At 39.6% G+C, this 26,184-nt stretch overlaps 1 protein-coding gene across 1 annotated transcript in view; it reads left to right on the top strand.

The window, feature by feature from the left end:
• Positions 1 to 4,332: 4,332 nt before the first annotated feature.
• The window catches only part of LOC307245067 (E3 ubiquitin-protein ligase HECW1-like), a gene marked incomplete at both ends in the record, with an annotated part of 146,899 nt that continues 125,047 nt past the window's right edge, over positions 4,333 to 26,184 (top strand). Inside the window, 4 exons of the mRNA XM_080020476.1 lie at positions 4,333 to 4,338; positions 4,468 to 4,774; positions 10,384 to 10,491; positions 12,719 to 12,813. Of these exons, the coding sequence (XP_079876602.1) occupies positions 4,333 to 4,338; positions 4,468 to 4,774; positions 10,384 to 10,491; positions 12,719 to 12,813 (516 nt within the window). The remainder of the gene's footprint in view (positions 4,339 to 4,467; positions 4,775 to 10,383; positions 10,492 to 12,718; positions 12,814 to 26,184) is intronic.

Below are 26,184 nucleotides of genomic sequence, written 5' to 3'. Positions count from 1 at the left end.
AAAAAAAAAAAAAATGTGATAGTTCAAAAACCCTCATTTTGAAAAGAAAAGGCCAAAGATTAGAACCTATAAATCCACACACTTGGCCAGTTTAAAAAGATTGAAAACTGCTGTTTATATCATCTACCACTCGTGACTTTAATGTTTGAAGTATTGCATTGCATAACTGTTTTGCCTTACCTCTTAGTATTACATTGCAGTGTTTGTCTGACAACACTGTGTCTATCTTGCCATTCAGTATGACACTCTATTGTTGTGGCCCATGACAAGGTGACTCACTGTCATTATTACTGCATTTTATTTTGTCTTTCTTTTATGTAAATACTTTTATAATATTTATACTACACTACTGCAACAACGTAACTAAGCCGATTATCTCAGTGCTTACCTTATCCCTTTAAGGGGTTTTAGTGAGAGAGGGATTGAAAGAGAGAGAGATAAGAGAGCCAGTTTCAGTCGTTCATTACATTTACGACATCGACTTAAAGTGAGAGGATAAAAGTTGTAGGGCTGATTTTGCAGACAGTGTTTGATATCAGTCAGGACTAAGGTAATCCTACTTAAATTATTCCAGAATTTAAAAACGCCTTTTGGAGACGTCGATAAATTTGAGATGAATTACTTCTAGACTAGAAAGTCCTGGACTAAGGTTCACAATGGACTAACCAGCTCCTTTTGTTTGGTCTTGGTGTTGGTCTTAGACCAGATCAACCTTGTAAACCTGGAGGCCCACATCCCTTTATCCAAAGATAAACCTGCCTCTGGACAGGTTTAATTCCAGCTTTTACTTATAGTAGAATAGCTCTAATCCTGCCTCTGGAAATCAGAATGGCGCATTCTTATTTTCTACCTGGCAAGCACTATGAGCTGACAAACGCAAGTACATACACATGTTTTTTTTTTTGTTTGTTTTTTTTTGTCTTCAGTGCTTTGTAACTTTCCTTCATCAAACTGTGACACAAAAAAACTAACTTGATTATTTTGATGTCTCTATAATGAGGAATTGATGAGGGAACCCATGATCACCTCACAGGCCTACAACACATACTAAAGACTCTACTCTAATGAGGGGATCCATGATTGTCATCAATATTTTGACCAAAATAAATTCTATGATTCTATTATTTGATTCCAAAAGTTTTGTCCTTTATAGTCCTGTTTTTTTTCTCTCCTCTTTTTCATATCTATAAATATGCGATCTTGATTAACCCTGTAAAGCCCAAATAAAGTAAAGCGAGCTCAGAGGAAAGTTGGAAAATGTGAGTTCAGGACCAAATTCCCTGATCTATGAACACATTATCCATCCAATGGGATTGCTAGGATTCACAATTGAGGCCCATTGAGAATGTAAATGAAGATTTAATACAAAATAAAATGTACAGAGAGTTATGTGTGAATGTTGTTATATTACAACCGACCTACAGGGTTCATAACATTGATCCATTAAAATGTTAGAGCTCTGTTTGTGCCAGGCTGAAACCAATTTATTCCAGTGTAAATGACTGGATTACCGATCGATTGAAATGTAAACACTTCAGTTCATGGGTTCGACAATTCCCTTGAGGGAAAGATGAACATTATAAAATTTGCACAGAATTTTTTTTTATACCCCAAATTGATACTTATCCTGTGTTTGATCAGATATTTACCCTGCCATGTCTTGCAAATAGTTCCGAATATAATTTATTTATTGCATTTCACATTCTGCAATAAACTGATAAAAATGGAGCTAACTGGTAATTTCTTCTTTACTTAAACTTTAGCTGGTGTACGATTTACTGGTTGGTGATGGTTAACAATTTCCTAGAAATTACCACAAATTACCATTACATTACACATTTATGAAAATATATTTGTAAAATTACATTTGCAAAATATTTCAGTCCAAATATGGTAATTTGGAAATCAGTCAAAAAAAATATCTACTATGCATTTAGCATAATTATTTTGCTTATGGTACTTGCTAAGAAAAGCCAGTTTAAATGGTTAATATTGTACAGTATATGCTTTACATATATCATTTTTTAATTTGAAAGATATTACTAACTTTCAAGATTTATTTACTTGCTTATTCTTTGGAAGAACGATTACATGTTTTCCATGGTCTATTATTTAAAAACAAAATGTCTGAAATTGTGAATTGGCATCTAAGAGATGTGATTGTGGTTGTAGACTAACATTCAACATAACAGAATTACATGTCATATTTTATTTATTGTTTGAGTTTGACGCTGCATTGTCTTCCCCTTGTTCATTGTAAAAATAAAAATAGAAAAAAATATTATTATTAATATTATGCTGCTCAACCCCCTCGCAAGCATTGAAAAGCTCATCTAAAAACCATTGGGGTTTTTACTGCATTAATCCCATTATGTCTTCGTTACATTTACACATACTCATTTAGCAGACACTTTTGTACAAAGCAACTTACAGGAGAGGCTGTAACAATCAAAGCATACATCGACCATTAGAGCAACCTTGAATTTGAGTGCCTGAACACCGGTTTCTAAATTCCAGAAACCAGATATACGGTAAGTGCAAGATTGCTGTAAGGAATCAGAATCAAGGTTGTGTTAGTTAAAAAAATACAAGAGAGATTCTTTGATATGTTCGTGCAATATAAAAAGTTCTCAATATATATATATATTTATAATATATGTTCTTGCTTGTGCATTATATGTGACCCACCATGGATGTTTGGTACATTTGGTAACTTTTGACGTTTTATTTTTTATTTTTTGCAGCATTTGAAAGTCAAGAATCAGAGCTTCAAAACAAGGTGTCACTTGTGCCAATCAAGCAAATTTTTTTAAAGCTATGACTTGTTAATGATGAGTGTGCGGCAAACTGTGTTTCTGAGATAATCACCCATAACGTTCCCCCAACACTCCCCCATTCAGTCAGCTCCCAGAATGCAAATGAATTGGAGGACCAACAAAGTCACATGGCTACTTGACACCCTGCTGAGTGGGGCAATCTCTGCATTGTTCTTGTGTGTATAGAGAATGTTGAAGAGCGTCATCAACACACATCTTTGTTTTAAAATAAATAACTTATTTAACAGTAGGAATATACATGTTTTAAAAAAGTGGAATTATTTAGAAGTTTAAAAGTGCGGACAACACAACAGAATGTGCAGTCTGTCAATAGTATTAGTCTCTGTATATCAACCCGAGTGTGTCATTTAATATATAAATGTGCGTATGCCAAATAGGCCAAATCACCTAGGAATGTTAATAGTTGACCAACCCAGATTTAATTTCTGCTGTAGCCTTTTTTCAACCCCTTTCGTGTAACACTCTCCACGATGAATAGCCAAAGTTTACATCACTTCTGTGAACCATGTACTAACCTGCTGAGCGAAGTCAAAACTGTAATTCATCTTGATGTGGTTGCTCGCAGGTTGAACACGACCACCCAAAGACAGGTTAAGATGCTTACAGGTGTTCTTGGAGTTCTTGATCATGTAGTTGTAGACCTCGCTCTCAGAGTGTATTTCCCCATGCTGTAAAAATCGCTTCGTGTAGAAACTTCTTCCGTTGTAACAACAACGGCCGTGTCGTCTGTCTCCTCCGGTGGTTCTTGAAAATATTCAATTTTATCGTCACATTCAGGTTGAAATCCGCTGTTTGAATGTTCTCCAAGTCTTGGATAACGCCGATACCATACCAACATCGCTGTCCTTCTCGGCACGGCTGTCGAAGAACTGACTTATCATCGCGGAAAATGTAGTCCAGCTGATTACACTGACTAGGATCTATCAGACTGGTTAGATTAAGGTCCGCGATATGATTTAGAGCTTCCGCCACCCAATTCTCGTAATCAATAACAACACGGTAATTAAATTTTTCACAGACAAGTGAAACTGAAGGCTCATCGTCCTGCGCTTTGACCATCTGTTTACGGAAGTGACGTCAGCTTTTCTTATTCGCGCGTTACGCCACCTACACAACAATGTATCAAGGTGTGTGTAAAACTAGTAAGATTTAAAGGTTGAACTCTATCAAAATGGTTTCACATTGTGACTTCACATCACATGGAATATTGAGGAATGATCTTCACCTGGATTGTCGCTTTAAAGGAAACGGTCGATCGGTGTTTGCACTATTCGGTGTCTTGGTAAGTGGACTGTGTTTTCCTATGTATTATAACTGGAATATTTAACTTGACGGTTTAACATTTATCTACTATTTATAAATCAAACTTGGTTTTGAAAATAAGTTGAGAGATTAAAAAAAAACAAAAAACACAAAGGAACATGAAACTGGAAAGATCTATTTTCCTTCTAGAGCGCTTTTTCAATTTATTTGGTTGCTCATGGCGACTTTAGAAATGCGGGTTTCGCTGCCGTGGCTCACATATCAGTGCACCAACTAAAGATCTGAGAAACTGTGAAATGGAAGGGAACTGCAAAAACAGGCCTCTTCCTCTGCTCTCCTGCTGTACTCTTTCAACCCTCCTCTGTAGAACATTTACCACAACAGGTCCCCGGGTCTGGCAGCCATGGCTTCTCCCTCACGGAGTAGCCGCCATCGGTGGCGCTGTCAGGACGTGGCTAGCCTCAGCTTCGGCCCCAGGGGCTTTGATCAGGAGACTTTTGCACGGGCCCTGCCGTGGTCCACAAGTTACACCAACCTGGTCTCTTCGGAGAGCCGCTCCACCCTCACCGTCAGCTCCTCCCTTTACACCGTTGGCCAATCACAGGAGCTGGTGATCGCATGGGACATAAAGGAGGATGTAGACTGTGACGACTGGATCGGGATATACCTCATTGGTGAGTTTTGCACACGTCACTGATGTTTTTAGATGATTGATACAGTCGACACAATTGATACAGCACTGTATCAATTGTTGGAGCTGTTAACCATTGAACCTTATTTAGTCTTTGGGGAGATTGGGGAGAAGTGTTCAGCTACGGGGAAACATGAAAACTCGGGTTAATTTAAACTCCGGAAGAAACAAACAGATGAATAACCTGTGGTGTGATCTCTAAAATATTTTAAATCAATGATTCTTAACATCTGTAGCTTTACTCTTACTTCAACTATTGCCTGCATGTGTAAGAATCAGGGTCTCAATCAGCATTTAGCAATAGACCTTTGCTGCATGTTTCCCAGAAGTCTTTTTGAAACATGGATCTGTTGGGAGTGCTGTATGTGCAAGGAATAAAGCAAATTGAAATCCGACTAGTTTAATCATTCACGTAATTGAGTATTAAGGCACTTCATTAAGGAGGAAATTAAAAGTTATGCCCAAAGTGCAAATAGTGTTTAATGGGATATTCCAGTTGCCTGTTACATTTGCCTTTTGTCTTACAAAGATTCACATAACTTTGAGGAGCAAATATCAAATCTAAGCTCCAAGTTGTTTTAAGTTGAGATCTGGTAAGACGACACACAATTATCAAAGAGCAGTTAAAGAAGCAACGAGCAGCTTTCTCCTCTAACCTGATTGCTGCAAACCATTCCAACCCCAGAATTTTATTTAAGGTAATAGACGTCATCACTCCCTCCCACTGCCATCTTACTACTCTGGCTTCACCAGAGATGTGTGAGGAGTTTTTAAACTTTTTTGCGAAAAAAAAACGAGAATATAAGCCAGCAAATTACACCCCCTGACCAAGTTATAGATGCCAGTAGAGACATTGACAGTGACACAGTTTAAAAATTGCTAAAATAACTATTATTTTTACTTGAAACTCTATCCCACATGAAATCAACCACGTGCAGCCTTGATATTATCCCCACCACATTTCTTAAAAAGGTGATTACACAATGGACCCAGTATATTATCAATTATAAATAGCTCACTGAAGAAAGGTATTTTTCCTTCTGCTTTTAAACATGCTTTGGTCCATCCTCTTTTAAAGAAACCTAACCTTGATCCCTCTGTTCTGAAAAATTTTAGGCCCATTTCTAAACTTCCATTTCTTTCAAAGGTTTTCGAGAAGGTGGTATCAACCCAGCTTTTGGCTTTTATGTGTTATAATAATTTATTTGAGAAATTGCAATCTGGTTTTTGAGCTTTACATAGTACAGAAACTGCCCTCCTCAAGGTAACCAACAATGTCCTTTTAGCAGCTAACAGGGGAAAGTGCAATCTTAAATATTTTAGATATACTGTAATTGCAGCCTTTGACACTGTAGATCACGCCATTTTAATTGACCATCTTAACACCTGGGTTGACATCAAGGACACTGCACTTGGCTGTTTTTTTTTTTTCCTACCCTTTTGAAAGAACCTCGGCGGTCTCCATAGGCAACGACTCATCTGCTTAAGCTCAAATTACCTTCGGTGTATCGCAAGGTTCCAATATTAGGTCCAATTTAATTTTCAATCTATGTGCTACCTCTTGGCCAAATTATACAAGGACACAATGTCTCCTTTCAATGCTACGCAGAAGACACACAGATATACCTTCCTCTGAGACCTGGTGACCCAAACAGCTTAGGTGCTGTTGTAGATTGTCTCAATAATATAAACCGTAGGATAGCACAGAAATTTCTTCAACTCAATAATTCAAAATCAGAAATCATATTTTTCACTCCCCCAAATTCTACCAACTCTCGAGACAGAGTTGCCTTGGCACTCTCTCTCCAAATGTGAAACCTGTTGCAAGAAACTTGGAAGTACTGTTTGACTCTGACCTAAACTTTGAACAACAAATTTAAGAAAATGTCCAGTTCTGCTTCCTCCAACTAAGAACCATTTCAAGTATCAAACCAATACTATCACACAGCAACCTGGAAAAAGTAATCCACGCCCTAATTTTCTCACGACTACACTACTTTAACCCCCTCCTTTCTGGCATCAACTAAAAGCCACTCTCTCGCCTTCAACGCAGCAGCTAGGCTTCTTACTGGTTACAAAATACGACATCACATCACCCCAATTCTGGCTTCTCTCCATTGGCTCCCTGTCCGGTTCAGAATCGATTTTAAGATTTTACTGAGCACTTTTAAAGCACGTCTGGGTCTGACTCCAAGCTACATAAGAGATATGTTGACTCTATATGAGCCAGTGAGCAGCCTTAGCTCCTCAGACGGGGCCCTTCTGGCTGTTGCAACAAAACAAAAGCCATTTATCCACCTGCTGGGTGCAGTCATTGTCAGCTGTGTGCCCCTGTCAAGGTTGATGTGTTTGTGCTGTAGGGTTTAAAGTTCACGTGGCATTGCAGTTTGCACCTGGCAACCACCCTTGAAGCTGATAATGACTGCACCTCGCAAATAACGGCTGGAGTATGGCTTTAAGATTTGTCAAATTCAGCAAAATGAGTAGTGATCTTCTTCTTCGAGTCCTTTGCAATCTTAGATGTCATTCTGCCAGTATCTGGCGCAGGACACAGCTGATGGAGTTGGTTCAGCCAGGTTCTTGGGGCTGCACTGGGGGGCGTTGTCACATTCCAGCAGGTGGGACATTGTCTGTACTGCTCCATAGCCACACGTGTCTTCTGTGTGGTAGTTCCATATCTTCAACAGTGCTTTGCACCTCCCCTGCTCCACCCGCAGTATGTTGAGGGTCTTCCAGGTTGGCCATGGGAGGTCGTGTCTGCTGGCGAGGCATTCAGTTGGTGTTATTCCTCTCTCCATCCATTCTTGGGCTCGGGTGTTGAGTTGGTGCCATTCAACACTCCAGATTTTGGTCTGTGCCGTTTCTTTGGTGGGCTGGAGAGGGGGGACTGTATGCAGGAAACTGTGCCTCATGTCAGACTCCTGTGCTCTCCGCTCATCTTGGGCGATGGTGGACCGTCTGATGTGAGGGGGGGCAATGCCGGCTAGTGCGTAGAGGCACAGGACTGGCGTTGTCTTTATGCAGCCCGTGATGATGCAGCAGGTGTCGTTGAGGGGCGTGTCCACCAGTTTGGTGTGGTGGGAGCGGCTCCAGCTTGAACATGCATACTCAGCTGTGGAGAAGCACAGGGCTAGGGCCGTTGCACGGATGATTGGTGGATCAGCGCCCCACTTTGAGTTGACCAGTTTGCACAGAATGTTATTGCGGGTGTTGGCCTTGGTTTTGGTGTTCTGAAGGTGGGTTTTGAAAGAGAGTGTCCTGTCGAGTGTGACTCCAAGGTACACAGGATGGGGATGGTTCAAGAGTTTGTGGCCATCCCATCAGATGCTCAGTTATTTTCCTGCGTCTCGGTTTTTCAGATGGAAACTGCATAGCTGGGTTTTTGATGGGTTGGGTTTCAAGTGGTTATTATTGTAGTAGGTGGACATCTCTTGGAGGGCACTTTCCAGGACGGGTTCGATTTTATGGAAGCTCTCTTGTTGCGTGGTGATGCAGAGGTCATCAGCATAGATGAAGCGGCGGCATTGTGGGGGGAGTGGTTGGTCGTTGGTGTAGATGTTGAAGAGGAGAGGGGCCAGTACATTGCCTTGTGGTAGGCCGTTTATGACTTGGCAGAGGTCGAGGTCGCCAGTCATGTCCAAAAGTTTCCTGCTCATGGCGCGGTGCTGGACAGTGTCATAGGCAGCCGTGAGGTCTATGAAAGCTGCTCCGGTGATGAGTTTACACTCAAAACCATCCTCAATGTGTTGGGTGAGGTTCAGTAGCTGCCCAGCACAGGAGCGGCCAGGACGGAAACTGGCTTGATCTTTATTGAGCTTGGAGTCTATAAGTGGTGTTAGGCGTTGGAGTATTAGCCTCTCACAGAGCTTGTAGGTTATGCAGAGGAGAGAAATCGGTCTGTAGCTCTTTGGTGATGATGGGTCCTTTCCGGGTTTGTGGATAGCGACAGTCTTGGCTTTTCTCAGATTGTACCAGCCAGCGTTTCCCAGGCTGCACCACGGGGAGGTTTCTGTATTAGCATGAGTAGTGATGTAGACAGTTAAAGCAACTACCTTTGCGCATGTGTTTCTCATCAAGGTCTATCGATGTCGTTTAATAGATATTAAGACAATAGGATTGATTGTGGTCTTATTTTGAGGGACAACGGTGCAAAAAAATAAAAATTTGCAAAAAAAAAAAATCCTTTCGAATTCCATTTGTATCTGAGGAATCTTATGCTATTTTGGGCCAATTCAAATAGGATATATTATAGACTGCCATGGGAAGCCCATATTAATGATTCCTGACAGATATGAATATGATTTGAATGATTCCTACAGGTATTCGTACAGCAGCACTAACAAATAGGATGTTAAAGGCATACTTAGTGCATACTATACTGTACTATAGGATTAATTCAAGATTCAAGATTTTTATTTGTCACATACATATACATACTTTCATACATATATGCAGTGAAATGTAATGCAACGCACCCCGTGATAACACACAATATGTCCTTGGGAAAAGAAAAAAAAAAAAATTTCTTTCTAATAGACCGACTAACTGACTCCTAAAACGTAATACAGTAAGTTGAATACTTATAGAATAAAATAAAAATATGTAGAATAAAATACAATAAAAATAAAATGAAATAAAATGGAATAGATAGAGGGAATATGCTTATGTATATACAGGTATGTGCATTAAAGTGGCATGTGAATGTGAATAAAGTGAGGTAGTGTTTGGGATAATACAGCACAGTATTAACTATATGATACTATACAATACTATATGAATCCTTATGGAATTCTAGGAAGTATATTTTTTTTGTAAGGGTTGTTCTAGCTAGTGCAAAAAGTGCTGCTGTTTGGGAGTTTGTGCAGCTCCAGATGAGAAATTGCACATTTGAGGGAAATGTGCTGCAATGGCATATGTTTGACACAGACACAGATGTCTGCATTTGATGTAGACATCTGTGTCTGCTAAAAAGCATCTGGCTATCTGTCTATAATAAAGTTCTGTTAGTGTGGTGTGCAAAATGAGGCTGCATATATAACATTTAACTTAAATGGTGAGTATGTACTGCAATTTTTTTGTATATACTGTATGTATTAAAGGACCATACCAGTGTTTAGCCTGTTTACCAGTCAGCACAGACATTTTACCATTTCCATTTGAAAGTGTTAGGGTTAAGGTTAGGGTTAGTTTTGGGTAAGGTGGAAGTGCCATTGCTTTGACACAGAATTTATAAGTTACATAAGTTGGACCCGACCAGGAGATGATTTTAATGTAGAATTCTCACCATATGGTTTGAATACTCCAAAACATAAAAAAAGAGACAGTATTGAAAATCAAAAAAGTGTGCAATATCCAGGAAAACTGTCAGGGGGAAGAGTAAAACATGTGTGCGACTAATAAACAGCTAAAACACAATTTGAAACCGGCTCTTTAAAAAAAAAAAAATAGGATCATAACTCTAACTTTGATGTGGATCCTCTGTCTCTTCTTTAAATTATTACATTACATCATAAATCTACATCTGGTTGTAACGTAAACTGTAACATAACATCATACACATGTGTGTTCATCAGTGTTCATGTTTGTTCTCAGACGAACCTCTCTCTGAGAACTTCCTGGATTATAAAAACAGGGGGGTCAATGGTTCCCACAAAGGACAGATTGTTTGGAAGATTGATGCCAGCTCCTACTTCACAGACTGTAAGTATACTAGAATAGTGCAAGGCAGGGGTCTTTAACCTTTTTCAGCCCAAGGACCCCTTAGTTGATAGAGAAACCGGGCAGAGGCCCCCTTGATTTTTGCAATTAAATCTGGTCTATAATAACATGTTTATAATGCTGTATTAACCTATTTATATACTCAGTTAAGATGCTTAGATCCTGTGTGTTTTTATTTTTTTATTTTTCCAATCATTTAGATCTGTTAGTGTGAAAAAGATAAACTGCATTCCACCTTTTTCTGTTTTCACAAATAGAATAAGTAAAGTTTAGGCATTTTATTATAATCTAGTCCAGGTTTGACTACTACTAACAGACAAGTACCGATCTGCCTTACCTCTTGCATGTGCATGTGTGTGTGTGTGTACGTCCATGTGTCCTGATTGCCATGTCGAAATATCTGCCTCTGCCATCACTAACATTGACTTCCTAACTCAGCCTGTGCCAACTCTCGCCCAAAGCTTTTCTTCTTATCTCTCCTACACACAAACGAGCCCTCCCACACACACAATCTGACTTCCCACAGTCAATTTTTAAAGCTGTGTATGTGTGAGTGTGTGTGTACAGTGAGTATTTGCCTACCGCAAGTATATCTTGTAGTATCTTGTAGTCTCTGTGATATCTTGTTCGGGCTGTTTGGCTAAAGAACTTAATCCTGCCTGAAAGTCTTGAAAATGAACAATGTTTGTTTTTCTTTCGGGATAAATTGAACGGCCCAAAATTGTGGGTACAAGCTTATAAAGATATATTTGCTTAAAAAATGTCTTGAACTAGATTAGAAAATAATTGGTTAAGAGATCTCTTTCAGAGATCCCTTTCATAGAGAACAGCAGATGTTGATGGTCTCCACTCTAAACGTAATAAAATAATAATAATAATAATAATAATAACCATTATTATACATCCTGATTATACATAGATCGTACAGCCTGTTCAAATATAAACATCCTTGACACACTAACTGCCTGAATCTATCATGGTATCCTCACAGTGGTGGCCTGCTGGCAACAAACCTTTGCCCTAAAATATCTGTTTTAGTGTTAGAGTAGCCTAGAGTATTCATCCATTATGCTTATAAGTGGTGGTATCAAGGGATGGTGTGTTTGTATGTGTGTTGCTCTAGTGGGGGTGGTGGAGTATTCGCGTTGCAGGCTGGTCTGGATAGAAAAATAAGTCCAGGGCCATTTCTTTAGTCCCAGTCCGTCCCTGACCTTGCACCTACCACAGATAAACTGACGCCGAAACCGAATTTTCTATTTTGTAACTACGTTAGTTATTTATTTTTTAATAAATATTGGTTAAATGTTAGTCCTTTTGTTGTCTCCTTCCTTGATATCTACCTTGGGTTTTATTTGAGGTTCACATGTACATTGCACTAGTGGTTGTTGGCTCATTAGTTTGTGATTCATATGCACTAAAATTGACCAGAATGCAGGAAATGAAGCCTTTGTAACAACAATTTGGGGAAACTGTAATATGTACAAAACATTACTGAATTGACCTGCACATGGATGCGCATGGAATGTGTATTGCTGCCTGCAGATATATTTATTATTATTATTATTATTATTATTATTATTATTATTATTTTTGTTGTTATTATATTATATAATAATATTATTTTATTATTTTTTAAATTATTATTATTATTTATTTATTTTAATACTATACATTATATATATATATAATCATATTATTATTATTAATTCATACATTTATAATTATAAAACAATTTGCAACCTATTAGCAGATAATTTAGCTTGAAAAAAATTACTCACTAATACCAATAATATTCAAATTACTTAAAATCAGCTTTGGAATATTTTACTCTGCCAAACACCACTAAACTAGCCTTTTTTTTTTTTAATTAAACCTTTATGCCCTTTTCAAGTGATACAGAAGCTATTGTGAAACATTTCATTACATGTTCGTCACCGAAGCAAGTTGGTCACCTCACCTGCTTTCTTTTTTTGTCAAAAGTATGTTTTTTGGAACTCAGTTTGGGGAAGTCTCAGAAGTCACTTTTGTCACTTATATTGATGTAAGGAACATATACAGTCAAATATTTCCAAATTCCATGTCACTCAGTGTTGGAGCATTACTATTTGGCTTGAGACATTTCTCTGGAGTTGCTGGGATCACAGACATTCTTACTCAAACTATTTGTTTACTTCAGCTCCCCATTATTTTGTTCCTCTTCCCTCCATAGCAGAGACAAAGACCTGCTTCAGGTATTACCATGGTGTTAGTGGAGCACTGAGAGCCACCACCCCCAGCGTCACCGTCAAGAACACCTCCGTACCGGTGAGTGTAACAAGGTTACCGCGTTTATTAAGACCCACTGCAAGAGTTAGCCTCTGTGTGTCGGATCCTGTTGGGGAAAAGCCACCTTGACACTGAATCCGACGAAGGGTAGGTGTCTCATCACCCAGAGAAAATGGGAGAGCTCTGTCCAAGGCATCTTCTCTAGTACAACAGCATGATAAGCGAGTAGTTTTCTCAGCTGCACCTTTGAATGGAAGAGAGTTGAAACCTTCCTTGAAATAGTATTTGCAAAGAGCACATAAATTTGATTTATTGATAGTGGGAATATTTAAACACCCAACATTAACTTAATTATAGTTCTAAGACAGGCTCCAATAATGCCATCTTAGTGACAGCAGCTTCCGGACACAATGTCGGAACGAAATAAATCGGACAAGTGAAAGAATTTCAACCTTGCAAAGCGGAGGGTCAGAGATTTTGAATGACTCAGCTGTTGTTGTTTGATGGATTCACTTTATTTGGATAGTCCAATGTTAATAATTGACTGTCATACTTACTGTACGTACCAACTTTTATGCATGCAGGGGACTCCCTAAATCTGCTTTGGTAACTGTCCTTCTGAATGCTAACCCTGCCTTTATCATCACCAAAACCAATCAATACCTTAACTTGATCATCTCTAACCTCAAACCCAGACTTAACCATTTCTAACTGTAGGCCTACAGCTACACTTAAATATATGATAGCAACTGTCAGTTGGACAAATTGATAATAAGTATTAACTAGGGATGCACTGGTACACTCTGTTATTGAACCCTTCGCTACGCCCCCTATGGTTCAATTCACACATGTGAACCGCGGTATTAATATAACGGTAGAAGTCCACTGGACGCATTGGCGCAGCGTACAGGTGCAGTGCGGTGTGCAGTGAGTGCTGCTTCCTACTAAATCCACTGTTGCAGCTCCACTGGCCACGTCAGTCGTGCGGGGTCTGCACGGAGCCGTGCAGCATTTCTCTATTTTTGCAGGAGAGATCTATTTTATTTATTTATTTATTATTTTCTCCCCCCCAACTGCGGAGGGCCATGCGAGGGTTTTCAATAGAAACACAACATAAAACTACAGAGAAATGTTTTTGTGAAGAGTGCAATCAATCAATCAATCAATCAATCAATCAATCAATCAATCAATCGTGTCCAGTCAGAAAATAACCCCCTGGGTTTGGCTGTGTCCCTCTTCATTAGGAACTTCTCTTGAACAATTCTTTTAAACAGCTCTTTTGTAGGAATGAAGGGAACCGAGTCTCGCTAGGTGATGTTACTTTTCTTTTACAGTTTTACAGTATGTCATGTTGTTTTGTAAGTTTCCGTCTCCTGCCACCGGCAAATGTTAATGTTTCCCCCACTATGTAAATGATGGCCTATGTTCCTCCCTTGCCGGGAGGTGCCCCGGCTCAGGTTCAGAAAGGGGAGGCACACACGCACTGGTAATAAGTTATTTTACTATTATTATTTGTGTGTGAACAATACTGGTTATACATGGTCTACAAAAAAAATGTTTTTTGTCATATGAATGAGAACAGGTCTTAATGATTGATTTTAATCTACATGTTGCACAGCTGTTTAATTAAAAAATTGGAGCTGTTTTTTATTTAAAAAATGTAAATGACAAAGTTACTGTATTTTACGGACTATAAGCCGCTACTTTTTTCCTAGGTTTTGAACCATGCGGCTTATACAAAGGTGCGGCTATTCTGTAGATTTTTCTTCCACCGCTAGGGGCGCTCTAACCGGAATTAGAATCAAAAATAAGATAGACGAAAAATCAATGCAAAGAAGAATACGCTACTTTTTCTTTAGCAGATAGAACGCGGACGATAACTTACCAACTGGTAATTATTTTCAAATCCTCGCCCCTTCATCATGGAACCCACACGAAGAAGTTCGTATGATGCAAGTTTTAAGTTGAAGGCCATCGATCTTGCTATCCAGGAAGGAAACCGCGCTGCTGCACGCAAGCTTAGAATCAATGAATCTATGGTGAGACGTTGGAGGTGGCAGCGGGAAGAGCTCATGCAATGCCAAAAGTCGAGAAAAGCTTTCAGAGGACATAAAAGCAGGTGGCCTGAACTTGAAAATGTCCTGGAGGACTGGGTGAACACACAGAGAGCAGGTGGCCGAGGTGTATCCAATGTACAGATCCGACTGAAAGCTAAAACAATCGCCCGCGAAATGAATATTGAAGATTTCAAAGCTGGGCCGTCATGGTGTTTCAGATTTATGAGACATAAAAACCTGTCCATCAGGGCACGGACCACTCTCTGTCAGCAACTCCCCCCTGACTATCAGGAAAAAGTTGAAAACTTCCACAAATTCGTTTTAACAAAGACACAAGAACACTCCATCGTACCAGACGACATCATAAATATGGATGAAGTACCTTTGACGTTTGATCTGCCTCTGACCAGGACTGTTAATAAGACAGGCGCATCATCCGTGTTGTTGAAAACAACAGGTCACGAGAGGACACACTTCACTTGCGTTCTGGCATGTACGGAATCCGGACAAAAACTTCCACCACTGGTGATTTTTAAGCGCATAACTATGCCGAAAGAACAACTCCCGAAAGGCATAGTGGTCAACGTTAACACCAAAGGGTGGATGATGGAAGGCCTAATGAAGGAATGGTTAACGGAGTGCTACGGCAAGCGCCCAGGAGGATTTTTTCACCGGAAAAAAAAAGCACTGCTTGTTTTGGATAGCATGAGGGCCCACATCACAGATTCTGTGAAAGCAGCGATCAAGAAAACAAACTCCATTCCAGCTGTGATTCCTGGAGGTACAACAAAGTATTTGCAGCCGCTTGACATCAGTGTGAATCGGGCATTTAAAGCTGCACTCCGGGTTGAGTGGGAGGCTTGGATGACAAGTGGTGAGAAGTCATTCACAAAAACTGGCCTCATGCGAAAAGCATCTTTTTTTGATGTCTGTCAGTGAACCCTAACAGCGTGGAGTGCTGTGAAAAAATCCACCATCACCAACGAGTTCCGAAAGGCTGGACTGCAGCTGCAGGTACTCCCCATAAGCTTCTTGGAGATGTTAGTCCGGAATGCTAGGATAGGTGGGGAGAGCCAGAAGACATGAAAGTAATCATCTCTGGTATCAAGGGAACAGTGAGAGCAAATGTCTTCATCCACAAAATCCAGTTTGAACATTTTGTGTTGGGTGGTATGGGCTCCGTGCAAGATCTTATATTGGATGAGTTGCATTTTGGAGTTGCGGGTCATAGAAAAGGGGTTGCAAATAAGCTTCCAGAGGTTGATATCGGTGGGAACAGCAAGGTCTCTTTCCCATTCCATTGTAGGTAAAGATAAGGTGTCATCTGTTTTTAATAAAAGTTTGTATATTCTGGAAAAGGGATTTTTCAATTGACCGATATGAGTGAGATGTTCAATCATTGGAGGTGATTGTAGGATGTTGGTCGTCAATTTGATTTGAACTTTTATAGACTACTGTAATTGAAGGAAGCAGTGGCCACCGATATTAAACCTTTTGGGTTAAGGTTGGGAAGGATATAAGCGAATTGTTTCCCAAAATATGTTCCAGATGAGATTCCTTGTCTTTTCCAAGACCTAAAGATTATTGGTCTGTTTTTAACTAGAAAATCTGGATTGTGCCAGATTGGTGTGAATTTGTTTGGAGACAGTGTTACCACTGAGTTTGAGGAATTTCCACCAGGCTGACAGAGTTGTTGCGATAAATGGGTTTTTAAAGCAATTTTGTTTCCTTATTGATTCAGTATGGAATGGGAGATCAGATAATAATAACTCCTGACATTCAGTTTGTTCAATGTCTCACCATCCATGGACCAATTGCTGCTCTGGTACAACACATTATTTAAAACTTTGTTCCCACTTTCGTAAAGCACGGTTCGCTTGCTCGGTGATTTTCTGTTTCATTCAATTCACTTCGTAAAATTGAATAAACACATTGACAATAAAAATACTATTTTTATTTTATTATTTGTCCTATCACCAGCACATCTATCCCTGAAGGTTCAGTCCCTGTCCTGGAGCAGGAGCTGAATGAGTTGCTCAAAACGGAGTTCTAAGAACTACGATCATCCCCACAGTAGTGCCTGCAGCGCGGACACAATAAAAGGGACGGTTCTTCCAAAAAGTCCTCAGAATGATGAAAAAGTTCCTGCAGCGTGAAAACGCACGTCATGTTTTGCGATACATTATCTATTGCGATAAAATTTGTTGCAATATTTCACATTTATTTTAGGTCAATTATAACAACTGTTACACACAGTTACGCACAGTGTTTTCATTTGTTTTATTCAATTAAATACATCTACAAAAAACACAGATTAATTCGTTCTTTAAAACGATTCGTTCTTTAAAATCAGAAATGTATATTTTGATTGCATTAGATATACAGAACATATGTTCTGTTCCAAAACATGTATATTTTTCATTAAATAAATGCAGGAATATGCCGTATACACGTGTTGCTTTACATTTGGAACCACTGCTCCCCCCCGGTGGACAGATAAAGCATTGCAACTGCTTTTCCACAAATCAGAATCAGCAGCCTGGGGGCGTTCTTGCATGGGTCAGCAATGCCCAATCACTAATCTGCCTAGGCTCTGTCATGCTCCAGCTGTCCTCTCCAAGTGGCTCCTACTGTAGATAGCTAGAATACTTTCATAAACCAAACCTCTCTTTTCTGAACTTTGTTAGTCTTCCAATATGCAGTATTTTCTGCATCCTGCCTTGAGAATATACATGTTTCATTGTCAGGCCATTTAAGCATCTTTTAGGTTGAGAGAGAGAGAGAAACAAGGGATCTGGAAGGTGTCATCATGTCTTATCAGCGCTTATGTCAGTCATTCAAAGTAGCCCCAATTGGAGCATGACATAGTTGTTGGTGATTAGCTGTGGCGAATCTGAGGAAAGATTTTTCTTTTGTGATTATCCATTTGGATTGGTTGGCTTTAATGGAAGCCTCGACGCTTACCACGGTTGCAAATTGTTCCAGTCCCTTTACTCTTTAGTGGCCTCGGTCAGGCCACATCCCCATTTCATTAAAAATTAGTCTTAATTGACTCCATTAAGATTAAACCCAGTGAGACTTTATATGAGACTGTTTGTTCATAGTACTGTGATATGATGGTAGGATTTTTAACATAGCATAATTTTGGCACATTAATAGACACAATCTTTCCCACACAACCTGCATAAATGGCACTATTTGGGATTATTCAACCATTGACAGATGCACAATAACTACCCTTGTTTTTAAAGTGACTAACTGACTCATTTCCCTGTACATACACTGATCAGCCACAACATTTAAACAACCACTGAGAGGTGGTGGTTTACATTGGTGGTGGTTTACATAACATTGCTCATCTTGTTCCAATGGTACCTGTCAAGGGCAGTAAGTAAGTGAACAGTCAGTTCATGAAGTTGATGTCTTGGAAGCAGAAAAAATCGAATGTACGGATCTTAGTGACTTTGACAAGGGCCAAATTGCGATGGCTAGACGACCGGGTCAGAGACCTTCCAAAACGGCAGGCCTTGTGGGGTGTTTCCAGTATGCAGTGGTTAGTAGCTACGAAAAGTGGTCCAAGGAAGGACAACCAGTGAACCAGTGACAGGGTCATGGACACACAAGGCCTGTCTGGTCGGATCCCACAGAAGAGCTACTGTAGCACAAATTGCTGTAAAAAGTTCATTGTGGCTATGACAGAAAGGTGTTAGAACACACAGTGCACTGCAGCTTGCTGCATGTGGGACTGCGTAGCCACAGACCGTAGTCCAAGTTGGTGGAATTCTTGGTCTACCAAGCCTCTGACATACAGCCCTGACTGGATATCAAAATCTCCAACATCTATCAACTCCAGGTACATCTTGCAGGAGTGCAGCACTGACACCATATCATAGAAGGCATTCCTGACTCCCCACGTGAGAGCTGGGAGGAATTCAAGGACAAGGTCCGTGAGAAGCTCACTGTAAAGCTGCAGATGGATGAAAAGAGGACCAAAGTTGAGCATGACCAAAGGATGGGAACCAACCCAGGTGACAGACCCAGGCCAATGGTGAGGAAATTCCTGGGATTCAATGACAAGATGGCAGTTCTGGAAAGAGTCCATAAACTTGAAAGAACTAACATCTTCCTCAAAGAGGACTATAATAAGGCTGTACCACAGTGGTGTAAATTACTCATCCAGGCAATGAAAGCTGAAACAGGTAAAGGGAACATTACATTACATCCGATACTATAGAATCTTTGTCCACCCTCCCTCCCAAAAGAATGAGAGAGTGAAAAGAGCCACAGCTAACAGTTTGTGACTTTGCACACGTACACACACACACCCACTTGACTGAATGTTGATTAGTATTGCGTTTCGGTTTGTTTGTATGTTCTTCTCCCCTATCATGTCTACCTCTGATAAAGTTCAGAGTAAAGGGCTAGAAATAGCCCATGTTAATATATGTGACCCACCGCATACTTTAGTGTAATTTAGCGGCTTTTGAGTTTTTTTTTAATATTTTTGCATAATTTAAAAGTGGAGATTTAGAGCTTCCAAACAATGTGTCACTTGTGCAAATCACGAACAGCTCAACAACACACAACTAATTTTGTTTTGAAAAAAGCTTTTATTTAACGGTAAGAATATACATGTTTTATAAAAGTGCAATTATTTTGGAGTTTAAAAGTACGGACAACACAAAAAAATGTCTATCAATATTATGAGTCTCAGAAAATCTGAAATCTGAAAATCTGTCACCAACCTCAACATACTTCATCACGTCATCGACTTCTTCCGTTGTAACAACAACAACGGAATTGTCGGTCTCCTCCGGGGGCTCTTGAAAATATTCCATTTCATCGTCACCGTAACAACACACGTCACAACCCCCCCGTGCTGCGCTTTAACCGTCTGTTTATGGAAGTGAAATAGGTGCATGACGCAAATGGTTCTTCTTCGCCGTTTCACAACAATGGCTCCGTGTGTGTAAAAGTAGTATGATTTAAAGGTTGAATTCTATCAAAAGGGTTTCACATTGTGACTTTACATCACATGGAATATGGATGAATGATCTTCACCTGGACGGTAGCTCTAAAGGAAACGATCGATCGGCGTTGTTCAGTGCTGTTCAACGTCTCGGTGAGTGACGTGTTTCCCCATGTAATCTAACGGGAATATTTAACTCCACGGTTTAACATTTTTGTACTATTTAAAATCAGTTTCAAAAATACGTTGAGAGATAAAAAAAAACACAAAGGAACATGACTGTGTAAAAATCTAATTTTCCTTCCAGAAAAGTTTTTTCAACATATTTGGCTGCTCCTGGTGATTTTAGAAATGTGCAAGATGGCAGCTTTTGCTGTGGTGGGACACATATGTAGTCTTAGAAACAATGTTCAAGATATCATTAACTTGCTAACATCAGACAACATTTATGTTGTAGCCATCTCTCAGACTCACTTAGATGACTCAGTTGATGATGCTACAGTGACAATACAGGGATAGGACATCTATAGAAGGGACAGGGATATCAATGGAGGGAGAATTGCAATATACAGTACATTCAGAGCCACATTCCTGTTAAGGTCAGAGAGGACTTAATGCCAAGTGCTGTTGAAATGTTGTGGTTGCAGGTTCACCAGCCTAATTTAATGCCTTTGCTGTTGGGATGCTGCTTTAGGTCACCAAGTTCTGACAGTTAGTATCTAGACAATTTGGGTGGAATCCTTAATCGAATGTATGACAAGAATTGAGAGATTTCTTTCCTGGGAGACCTGAACATTAATTTTCTTCCATCAAAATGTCCGCTGAGAAATAAACTTCTCACTGTAACCAGTGAGAAGTTTATTTCTGTAATCTTTCTGTAACCCCAAGTAATCTGGTTCAGGTCAATAATCAAGCTACCACTAACAGTGCAGGAATCACAGTGATCGCATTTACACTCACGCAGGAATTTTGCTCCAAAGCTCTCTATCTGTTCCCTTTGGATTTAGCGATCATAATCTAGCACAGCGGTTCCCAACCTTTACGGACTCGTGGCCCACTTGAAAATCTCAAATTGTTCGCGGCCCACATCGGAACAGAAGTAATACGGGAGCCAAACAGTGCGTTCTCGGAGGACGTATATTTTATATTTTTTATGCATTCTCATTCATACAGTTAAGTAGTGGTAAAACAAAAAAAGAGGTGGGTTAAAAAAACCTTATATCTATGGAACTTTCGCGTAATGTTCGTAACGTAAAACTTACAATAACAGGACCACATTTATATTAACCCACCCAATGAGAAGGCTGATGTTGCATGGCAAACACCAAATGCTCGACGTCTGGCTTAAGGGATGACAATCTCAGGAGAGAGTCTCAGACTCAGAGCCTTGGCTATGTGTCAGGCGACCTGATAGACTGCTTCCACTGCCTTTGCGTTCTCGGTGCCCATGATGACTTTCTTCTTGCCCTGATACTCCTTGAGTTTATTTTTGAAAAATTCAAGCGGATTCTATCCATCATTGATGATGCATTTTTGAAGGTTTTAAAGAAAAAATACCATGAAATTATTATTTTTTTTTACATTTAAAAACGTTTTTGTAATTAATACAGTTTTATTTTTATTTTCAATAAAATCTATGTGTTTTGCCCATGATTTGGCGACCCACTTGCAATACCTTCGCAGCCCACAGATTGGTAATTGCTGATCAAGTAGCTATATCCAGGAAAGCCAAAGTTCCAAATGTTGGGCCTGAAAGTGTTTAAGAAATCATACAAAGGATTTTGCTGTGACTTGTACGTGGATGATGTTATTTGTTGGTCTGATGTGAGTATAGCAAGGGACCCAAATGCTGCAATTGGTGTATTTATGAAATTGTTGCTTCCAGTTATTGATAAGCATGCACTTGTCAAGAAACTCGCTGTTAGAACTGTCAGAGCCCCATGGATTGAAGAGGAGTTGAAAAAATGCATGGTTGAAAGAGATGAAGCAACATGAGTGGCAAATAAATCTGGCTGCACATTTGAATGGCAGACATACTGTAAAATAAATAGGTGATGGAAATGAACAAAAAGGAAAATAAATTGTATTATGAAAATAAGATAAACAATATAAACCACAATGGGATAAAAGCTCTGGAGTACCTTAAACGATATCATGGGCAGAAAGAGTAACTCAACTCCATTCATTGAATCAGATGGGTCTTTCATTACTAAACCTTTCCACATTGCTAATTATTTTAATGATTATTTTATTGGCAACGTGTGTAACCTATGGCAAGAAATACCAAAACAAGTTGCGAGCCATCATATTATGTAAAAAAGACCAAATCGTGAAAGACAAGAATTGTACTTTTGAACTGTGTAAAGTCATTATAGAAGAAGTGAAAAAAATATTGGTATCTATTAATATTGAGAAACCACCTGGTATTGACAACTTAGATGGAAAGCTACCGAGGATGGTAGTGGACCATATTGCCACTCCTATCTGCCATATCTTAAATCTGAGCCTTGTGAGTTATATATGTCCCCAAACATGGAGAGAAGCTAAAGTAATTCCACTACCTGAGAATGCTAGGGCTTCCTTTACTGGCTCTAACAGTCGCCCAATCAGTTTTTCACCTGTTCTTAGCAAACTCTTGGAAAAAATTGTATTGCACCAGATGCAATGCTATTTCTATGTTAAGAAAGTGACTACCAGCATGCTTATAGGGAAGGTCACTCAACATGTACATCAATTACACAAATGGCAGATGGCTGAAATAAATTTATCAGAATAATATTGTGGGAGCACTCAATTTCAGAGCTGCCTTTGATGTGATTGATGACACATTATTACTGAAAGAGCTCATGTGTTATGGTTTTGCTCAATCCGTCTTATCATGGATAGAAAGCTATCTATCCAACTGAACACAAAGTGTTTTCTTCAATGGAAGCTTTTCAGATGCCAGGCATGTTGAGTGTGGAATTCCACAAGGAAGTTTGCTTGGCCCTTAACTTTTTTCTATTTTTACTTATGATCTTCCACTTGCTTTAAAAAAAAAGTCTGTGTCCATGTATGCAGATACCAGAATGGGTTACGAGCAATAAACTCGTCCTAAACATGTCAAAGACTAAAAGCATTGTCTTTGGCATTAATCACTCTTTGAGCTCTAAACCTCTGCTGAATCTGATGCTGAACAATGTAGCTGTTGAGCAAGTAGAGGAAACAAAACTTTTTGGTGTTATTTTAGACCAGGGGTGCCCACACTTTTTCGGCTTGCGAGCTACTTTTAAAATGACCATGTCAAAATGATCTACCTGCATTAAAAAATGCTAAATATATTTATTTATATACATACTGAGTATACTTTATATATACAATATGTTGGCGTACTTTGCATCACTGCTTGAATCCTTACGGCACAATAGCATTAAATACATTTATGGTCACTACCTTGCTCTGATGACTTGCACTGAATGGAGTTGGCCAGGGTTGCCTAGTCCGGACAGTAGCTGCTGGTAGCCAGCCTCAAGCAGGCTTCCAAATTATCATCGGTCATGGTGGAATGCTATTTGGACTCAATAATCTTCATGTGGGAAAAGTCTGACTCGCACAAATTAGTAGAGCTGAATAATGCAGTCAAGGAGGTAGCACATTTCCTCATGTTTGGGTGTTTTTCCTCTTTGAGTAGGTTTCAAAACTGTCATGAGACCTGTGAGACATGTGAGACATGTTGACCACCGTTTTGTCTTTTCCTTGCAGCTCTAAATCAAGCTCATTCAACATGTTGGTCAGATCGGTTAAAAAAAAAAATATATATATATATTTTTTTATTATTATTATTATTTATTTATTTTTTCTTTTCTTTTTCTTTTTCTTTTGTTAACCCCCATGCGTGATCTACCTGCACTACCCTTGCGATCTACCGGTCGATCACGATCGAAGTATTGGGCACCCCTGTTTTAGACTGTAAACTGTCATGGACAAGGCATATTGATTCTGTTGTTGTTAAGATGGGTAGGCATATCTGTTATAAAGATGTGCTCTGATTTTGAACACTGAACACCACATTTGACCAAACAGGTCTTGCAGACTGTAGTTTTATCACATCTAGACTATTGCCTAATGATATCATCCATTGCTGCAGAGAAGGATCTAGGAAAACTGCAGCTGGCTGAGAACAAAGCAGTTTGTCTTGCCCTTCGATGCACAGCAAGGTGTAATTTAAACAACATGCATGTCCATCTCTCCTGGTTGAAAGTTGAGGGGAGGCTGATAACATCCCTCCTTGTCCTAGCTAGGAACATTAATGTATGTTATACCTAATTGTTTGTATAGTCAACTCACATTCAGCGTTAACAAACATACCTACCAGCGTTTCCGTTATCCATTCCGCTAATTGCCGGTTTTTGACCGGGAAAATCTTTTGCAGTCCAACATATTTAAATCTCTCCAGTCATAATGTCCACTGAAAATAATTCCCTCTAAGCACTAGTGATGGGCGGTGAAACGATTTCCCCGATGCCCAAATAAAATTGACTTGATTATTTTGATAAAAATATTATTCCGCAGATCCGTTCATTTCCACACTTGGCAAGTTGCAACGGTAATACAATCAGTTTGGACTATTCAAAGCTGACCTTTAACCTCTGACCAATCACGTTTGTCAATATAGAAATAATCATGATTGCATAGAACTCACTTCCAGCTCAGATTGCTGAAGCACACAATAAAACAAGCTTTAAAAAACAAGTGACGCAACACCTAATAGCCCTACACCGGCAACTACTTTTTGTACACCTTTTATGAAAAGGAAGCTCAATATGTATATGAATATAGTTTAAGATTACAGTTTGTGTCCATATTAAGTGCTTTTGAATATATAGTATCAGTGAATACAAATAGGATATGTATCAGAATCATCTTTATTGGCTAGTAAGTTTAAACATACAAAGAATTTGTCTTGGTGTACGGTGTACATGAAACATAAATGTAAAACAATAAGTAAAAATATATAAGAATATGTAAAATAAGGCGGTTTTTTTTTTAAAGCTGTACAGTTTGTGCAGGAATGTGCAAATGTTTTAACAGTATGTGCCATGTTCACGAGTACAGAAGAATGAGGAATGTGTGTTAATCTAACGCATTGACATACCCATTCAATTTAGGTCGTACAGGACTGTGTAGTGTCTATGGGGGGTGGGGGTGAGGGTCCGTTTCCGTTGGAGGTCCCAGGCCTTGTTGATGAGGCCTGTTGCAGACAGGAAGAAACTGTTCTTGTGGCGATAGGTTTTGTCCTTGTTGGACCGGAGCCCCCTGCCAGAGGAAATTGTTACAAACAGTTTGTGTCCAGGGTGGAAGGGGTCAGCCACAATCTTACCTGCACACCTCAGGGTCCTGGAGGCGTACAGGTGTATTATATTGTTGTACTTTCCTGATTTTAGTTTAATTTGGTGGTTTTGTCTGTAAGTGTCTTATTTGTTGACATGTTTTATGTTCTGTGCAGTGCAATGTTCTGTAGCTGATATTCTGCATCAGCTAATGGGGATCCTAAGAAAATACCAAATCCTAAGACCGGTCAGAGTGCCTATACTGACCCCTGTCAACCGCAGAAAGTGCCTACAATGGGCACATGAGCGTCAGAACTGGACCATGGAGCAATGGAAGAAGGTGGCGTGGTCTGGTGAATCACGTTTTCTTCGCATTATGTGTATGGCCGGGGTTAGGGTCTGATCAGATCAAGCATCTGTGGAATGTGCTGGAACAATAAGCCCAAGGGGCCCCACCTCGCAACTTATAGAACTTAAAGGATCTTCTCCTAACGTCTTGGTGCCAGCCACCACAGGATACCTTCAGAGGTCTTGTGGAGTCCATGCGTTTACGGGTCAGGGCTGTTTTGACGGCACGAGGGGGAGCTACACAATATTAGTCATTATAAGTGGTTGTTTTAATGTTGTGGCTGATCGGTGTATAATATATAAACTGCATCAACCCCTGCACGGCAGTGTGCTGTGACCAGATTCAAATGTGAAGTTTGTATTAACTGTGTTATCTCAATGCAAGACTGCAGAAGGAAACAACTACTATGGCTTAGCTCCACTGTAAGTGTAGTGATTATTAGTTCTGAATTCAATTAAGTTGGGGATTGCCAGGTATGAATTGGCAACCCTACAGGATCAAGGTGTTGAAAAACTCAAGCCTTTGTGATGCTAGCTGGTGTATTTCTGTAATTTCACAGGAGCAAGGTGAGTTGATTCCCTCTGAAGCCAGCCATCTGTATCTCAGTACTGGACAGACAGGGACGAAGTTGGTATTGACCTTCTCAACTGAATCTGCATAAGATAGACAAAAAATAATATTAATTTAGCCAAAAACGTATCCCTTTAGGATTTGTTTTTGGCAAAT

Source organism: Zeus faber (genome assembly GCF_960531495.2).
Source record: "Zeus faber genome assembly, chromosome: 19".
Classification (NCBI taxonomy): domain Eukaryota; kingdom Metazoa; phylum Chordata; class Actinopteri; order Zeiformes; family Zeidae; genus Zeus; species Zeus faber.
The sequence above is the reverse complement of the archived record's forward strand: the minus strand, read 5'-3'. Positions and strand labels throughout refer to the sequence as shown.